The following is a 6,534-nucleotide window of genomic DNA, read 5'->3' as shown; positions in this document are numbered from 1 at the left end:
GCGTGTTGCTCTGTGTCTGTGTGTGCATATCTGCGTGTTACTCTGTGTGTGTGTGTGCATATCTGCGTGTTGCTCTGTGTGTGTGTGTGCATATCTGTGTGTTGCTCTGTGTGTGTGTGTGCATATCTGTGTGTTGCTCTGTGTCTGTGTGCATGTCCACATGTTGCTCTGTGTGTGTGTGTACATGTCCGTGTGTTGCTCCGTGTCTGTGTGTGAACATCTGTGCTTGTCCTGTGTCTTGTACTTCCATGTCTGTGTGACAGAGTCCTTGTGTCTGTGTGTCCACATGTCTGTGCGTGTCCCTGTGTCTTTGTGTACATATATATTCATGTCTGTGTGCCTGTGTTCCTGCGTGTGCATGTGTGTGCATGTGTGCATCTGTGTGTCTGTCAGTGTATCCATGTGTGCATCTGTGTGTCTGTCAGCCTATCCGTGCGTGCGTGTGTCAGCATATCTGTGTGTGCATCTGTGTATCTGTCCGTGTATCCGCGTGTGCCTGTGTGTACCTTTGTGTGAGCATCAAGGGACCTCCCAGGCCTGGTGTTCACTGTCCGCCGCAACCCACCCTGCATTGCAGCGACTCCAGCTCAGACACAGACAGCTTCTACGGCGCAGTCGAGCGGCCTGTGGATATCAGCCTTTCCCCATACCCCACAGACAATGAAGGTGAGGAATTTCTCTGCGTCCACTCCCCATCCGCCCCTCCCCACCTGGCCTCTGACAGTGAGGGGCCCAGCCCTCCTCTTGGCCGCTGTGGAGGAGAGGGAGGTGTGTTCGTCTGTGCTCCTTGCTCTGGCCCTTTGGCAGAGCGCAGTGGCATCCCTGGGCTCTGGCCTTCAGCAGCAGGGTCTGGACTCACAGTCCTCCCAGTGGGTGCTCACCCCTTGCCTCCTGGACTCAGCCCCAGGCATGGAGCATTGCTCGGAGACTGGGCCTGGGCCAGTTTGGCTCTCACCCCCCGCCCCTCCCATGCAGACTATGAGCATGACGACGAGGATGACTCCTACATGGAGCCCGACTCCCCGGAACCCGGAAGGCTTGAGGGTAGGTGGGGCAGGTGGGCCTGGGGAGCTCTGGGTGCGTGGGAAGCAGGGGCTGGGACCGGGAGCAGAGCCCCTCCGAGGCTAGGGATGTTGGCCCAGGTACCGCTCTGGGTGGCTTCTGTTTCCCTGTGGTGGCCCAAGTATTATGAGGATTGGAGCAGAAGAGGTGTACCCGCTGCCGGCTCTGCTTGTTTCCTCCTCCCACCTCCCAGGAGGAAGGACAGGCACATGGCGATAAGTGGCAGGTGGAGCCAGGGCGGCGCTGGGGGATGAGCATGGGGAAGGAAGGACATTGAGGAGCACGCAGACTCAGGGCAGGTCCATGTTCCCATGACTGCCAGCTTGTGTGGACACTGCTGCAGACCAGGTCCTTGCCCCACCACACCCCATCCCATGCCAGTGTCTACCTACCTCCTGCAGCACACGGCCTAGTCATGGAGACAGGCTGATACAGGTGGTCACATGTGGATGACGGAAGCATGAGCTGAGTGGGGAGGACGTGCCTCTGTCCTCCTCTGTCCTCTCCCTCCCTTCTTCCCTACCCATTATCTCTCCAGCCCCCTCATCTTGTCAATTTCCTCATGTCTGGGGCTGATCCTTGATCTTTCCATCTTCCCTGTGTCCGCCCCTGCCTCCTTGTTTTCCAGCCTCCTGTCCTCACTGACCTGGCCTCTGCCAACCCCAGTCCCTAACCCTGTGTCCTCTCTGCCGCCCATCCCCTCCCACCTTCAGGCTCCCAGATCCAGCCCCTCTTCTCCTGCCGCTCCCTCCCTCCTTCCCTCTGGGGCCCCAGTGCCACCAGGGTCTGTGGACTGCTTGCCTCAGTTTCCCTCCGTGCAGAGCTCTCGTCTCACAGTGTTCACCATGCCCATCGCCTCACCCACACCCTCCTGTCTTAGCCTGGCTGGCCCAGCCTCGGCGAGCTTGGACTCCATCTGCCCAGCCCTGAGCTGCGGCCCAGTGAGGCTAGAGATGGGCCTGGGAGCCACCAGTGCTCCTGCATGCTACTGCTCCGCTCGCCCTCCCTCTGGACCCCCTCCATCCTCTCCCCAAAACATTTCTCGTCCAGGATCCCTGTGGCCTCCCCATTCCCAGTTCCAGCGCTCAGTCCTGAGCCACACCAGCCTGGCGCCTGCCCTATTCCTTGCCTGCCTGTCCTCCAGGCGCCCCATGCTCCCAGGGCCCTCTTTGCTGTGCTGGCCCCGTGAGGGATGCCCGGGACTCAGGCCTCATTCCTCTCCCGAATTCCCCGGGTGACAGCCTGGGTCATCTGCAGGCTGCCGACTCTGACTCATGTGCAGCTGGGACCTCTGAACTCTGCACACATTCTCTGACCCCTCATCCCCTGGCATCTCCCAGCTTTCTGGACATGTTCTGAGCAAACACAGGCCTTTACCTCCCTCCCAGCTGCTCCCTCCCCTGTCCTTGGGAATTCTGTCCTCCCTCTCGCTCCCGCCAAGCCCTGAGATCCTCCTTGACTTCTCTTCCTTTCACTTCCTTCCACCTCTGTGAACCTGATGGCTCCTCAGGTGTCTTCTAGGCTTCAGGAAGTGGCCACAGGCTGCCACAGGGAGGATGAATGGGGAGGGCTGGGGGTGGTGGGTGGTCTGGGACCCTGGGGAAGGCAGGATGGGAGTCCTGGATGCTGGGCTGCGGGGGTGGGTAGGCTGTGGCGTGGGCCTACCACGGGTTGCACTCCTGGTTGGCCCGGCTGCAGGGGTGGGTGGTTGGCCCGGCTGCGGGGGTGGGCAGGCTGTGGCATGGGTCTACTGCGGGTTGCACTCCTGGTTGGCCCGGCTGCGGGGGTGGGCAGGCTGTGTCCTGGTTGACTCGGCTGACCACTGCCAGCAGAGAGTAGTGTTGGCTCAGTCTCTGTCAGGGTCCAACTTGGGTCTCTTTGCTCTACAGATGCCCTGACGCACCCACCGGCTTACCCACCACCCCCAGTGCCCACGCCCAGGAAGCCAGCCTTCTCCGACATGCCCCGGGCCCACTCCTTTACCTCTAAGGGCCCCGGTCCCCTGCTGCCACCCCCACCCCCTAAGCACGGCCTCCCAGATGTTGGCCCAGCTGCCGAGGACTCCAAGAGGGAGCCATTGGGCCCGAGGCGGGCTGAGCCTTGCCCCAGGGTACCTCCTACCCCCCGAAGGATGAGTGACCCCCCTCTGGGCGCCATGCCCACCACGCCCGGCCTCCGGAAACCCCCTTGTTTCCGGGAGAGTGCCAGCCCTAGCCCGGAGCCCTGGACCCCTGGCCACGGGGCCTGCTCCACTTCCAGTGTTGCCATCATGGCCACTGCCACCTCCAGAAACTGTGACAAACTCAAGTCCTTCCACCTGTCCCCCCGAGGACCACCCACATGTGAGCCCCCACCTGTGCCAGCCAACAAGCCCAAGTTCCTGAAGACAGCTGAAGAGGACCCCCCAAGGGAGGCAGCCATGCCCGGACTCTTTGTGCCCCCCGTGGCTCCCCGGCCTCCTGCACTAAAGCTGCCAGTGCCTGAGGCCACGGCACGGCCCGCAGTCCTGCCCAGGCCAGAGAAGCCACAGCTTCCCCACCTCCAGTGAGTTTGTGTTGCGGCTGCAAGCCTTGCCTCCAGCTACAGAGACCCTGGCCTGGCCTCTGATGGGCACTGTGCCCACCCCACTCCCCTGGCACTCTTAGCCCACGATGGGGTACCAGGTGCAGGGGCAGGAAGGTTCCCTGATGCCTCCAGTCTGCCATGGTGGAACGTGAAGCATGTCCATGACCCAGCCCTGAAGCTTGCTGGAATGCTTTGGGTTTTTTTCTTTTTGAGACAGGGTCTCACTCCGGCAACCAAGCTAGAGTGCAGTGGCACGATCTCAGCTCACTGCAACCTCCGCCTCCCGGGTTCAAGTGATTCTCCTGCCTCAGCCTCCTGAGTAGCTGGGACTACAGGTATGCACCACCACGCCCCGCTAATTTTTTGTATTTTTAGTAGAGACCGGGGTTTCACTATGTTGGCAGGTTGGTCTTGAACTCCTGGCCTCAAGTGATCCGCCTGCCTCGGCCTCCCAAAGTGCTGGAATCACGGGCGTGAGTCACCGCGTCTGGCTGACATGCTTTCTGCTTTATTTCTGGGAAGTGCCAGGAGACCAGTTTGTCCCCCGCTCCCACAGAGTTACTCACACCAATGGCTGTGGTCAGAGGCATCTGGGACCCCAGGTGGGCTTCCTGCCTTGCTTGGCAGGCAAAGGGGCAGGTTTCACATGGGTGTGCTGTTCGCACGTGCACCCTTGAATGCCCACAGTGCCCTTCTCCCAGGGCTCTGGGAACACCTCTGAGATGCCTGTTGCCTGCGTGGAAGTGCCTGTGAGCAGCCCTTGTCACACTCGTGGTTCTGGCTCACCAAGGGCTGCAGAGGTGCAGATGTTTGGAAGTCACTGTTTTCCATGACTGTGGGCATAGCGGTTCCAGGGCTCAGCCTCACCCACAGGCTGGCCGCCCATGCTGGTGTGGCCCCGTTAATCCCCACTAGAGCCTGGGAGGCTTTGCTGAGCGGGACCACCTAGCCACACAGGGAGGTGTGCAGGCTTCTGCCATGGGCGTCCCTCGGGGTCACATTGCGTTGTTCATCTGGTTCACATCGTCCACTCCCCTGCAGCTCTGAGTGGGCTGTGATTTGGCCATGGCCAGACCTCTCCTCCCCACGAGCATCCAGAGCACTTGTTGACAGTGCGATGACACTGAGCTCGGGCCTCTGGGCCCCCCTTACCAGCATCCGTGGCAGCCCTGACCCCTGACTCAGGTGTCAGGCGATTCCTGCTACCCCAGGGCAGTCAGCACGAGCCCTACCCGGATCTCTGTTGTCCTGGGCCTTTTGTGGTCACAGGGGCCATAGCAGGCAGCTTGCTGTCCTCACACAGAGGGGAGTGGGGAGGGGAGCAGAGGGTGGCTGGCCCCGTGTCTGACAGTGAAATGGTCCTGCCTTCGTCTCCCTGCCTCGCCCTCCAGGCGATCGCCTCCCGATGGGCAGAGCTTCAGGAGCTTCTCCTTTGAAAAGCCCCAGCAACCCTCACAGGCTGATGCTGGCGGGGACGACTCGGACGAGGACTATGAGAAGGCAAGGCTGAGCAGCAAGCCCAGGTCCCAGTGGCCAGCAGAGGGACAGGTGGTGGGAGAGCCATAGGCCAGGGTGGCCCCTCACAGACCATCCCGAGCAAGGACCCCTCGAGAACCCGGGAGCCTAGGGGGGACACAGCACCATGCAAAGCCCCAGATCCTGGCACTGGGTGGCCGCCGTCCGGGGAGTGGTGGTGTGGGTGGATCGCTCCGACGTTGGCACTGACACCGTCAGCCTCTTGCAGGTGCCGCTGCCCAACTCGGTCTTCATCAACACCACGGAATCCTGCGAAGTGGAAAGGTCAGCACGAAGCCCTGGATGCCCTGGGTCCCCCGCCATGTTCCTCTCACTAGCTTCTGTGTTGGGGAGTTGCTGGCACAAGCATATGGCCCTGCGTGCAGAAGGAACCAGAGGAGTAGACCCCCTTGCTGTGTCCCATGCCCAGCTGGCACCCTGGCTGGCCAGGGCTCTGCTGGGCTGCTTCCCTCAGCTTCACGGCAGCCCGACACACTCGGCGCCTGAGACATACAACAGCGAGAGGACAGAGAGCCGGGCTTGGGAGCGGGGCGGGAAAGTCCCTGTCAAAGCTGCCCGAGAAGGGCTCACTTGCCAATATCACTGTCTTATTTTAGGCTGTTCAAGGCTACAAGCCCCCGGGGAGAGCCCCAGGATGGACTCTACTGCATCCGGAACTCCTCTACCAAGTCGGGGAAGGTAGGCGCCAGGGGAAGATGCCCCAAGGCCCCATGCGGTTGGCTTCTCTGGCTCTCCACACACCCAGGCTGTGGACAGGCCCAGGACGCCGCAGTTCCTAGACCACTCCCCTTGTGGACTCTTACTTGGTGTCTCAGCTACATTCTTTGCCCAGCAGCACCCCCTAATCTATTCCCTAATAGATCTCCACCTGCAAATTGGGGGCGATGATGGCCACCTCCCAGTGGGGGCCAGGACTCGGGTGGGGTAGGGCTCATGCTCCGGGGTGGGGGAGGCCACATGGGGCAGTGGGAACGCCCGGTCTGCCCGTGTCCCTCCGAGCGTGAAGCTGTGGCCTCACTGAGCCATGCTCTCCCGGGTGTGTCGGAGTGGTTCTTGGTGGTTATGAGCTGTTGCTCATCAGAGGCTCTCTGAGGGCTGCCAGTGTCGTCCCCGCTGTCCCTATCTATGCAGGTGGTCTGGAGCCCCTCCCCACCCCCCGAGGGCCACAGGACCCAGCCTTGATGGTTCTGCCCCGCTATCCCCAGCCCACGGTCTCCCGAGGCTGGTCCCGCTGTTTCTCAGGGAGCCGTCAGCCTCCTGCTTCCCTCCTGTAGGTCCTGGTTGTATGGGACGAAGCCTCCAACAAAGTGAGGAACTATCGCATTTTTGAGAAGGTGAGAGGGTGAGAGAGAGAAGGTGAGAGGGTGAGAG

At 61.3% G+C, this 6,534-nt stretch overlaps 1 protein-coding gene across 1 annotated transcript in view; it reads left to right on the top strand.

Moving 5' to 3' along the window:
- The window catches only part of SH3BP2 (SH3-domain binding protein 2), a 25,888-nt gene that overhangs the window by 15,371 nt on the left and 3,983 nt on the right, over positions 1-6,534 (top strand). The window contains exons 6-12 of the mRNA XM_011970836.1: positions 578-666; positions 976-1,044; positions 2,952-3,606; positions 5,019-5,127; positions 5,372-5,427; positions 5,760-5,841; positions 6,438-6,497. Coding sequence (XP_011826226.1) covers positions 578-666; positions 976-1,044; positions 2,952-3,606; positions 5,019-5,127; positions 5,372-5,427; positions 5,760-5,841; positions 6,438-6,497 — 1,120 coding nt within the window. The remainder of the gene's footprint in view (positions 1-577; positions 667-975; positions 1,045-2,951; positions 3,607-5,018; positions 5,128-5,371; positions 5,428-5,759; positions 5,842-6,437; positions 6,498-6,534) is intronic.

This window comes from Mandrillus leucophaeus, unplaced genomic scaffold (genome assembly GCF_000951045.1).
Source record: "Mandrillus leucophaeus isolate KB7577 unplaced genomic scaffold, Mleu.le_1.0 Scaffold98, whole genome shotgun sequence".
In the NCBI taxonomy this organism is placed as follows: Eukaryota; Metazoa; Chordata; class Mammalia; order Primates; family Cercopithecidae; genus Mandrillus; species Mandrillus leucophaeus.
This window is presented reverse-complemented; position numbering and strand designations above follow the sequence as displayed.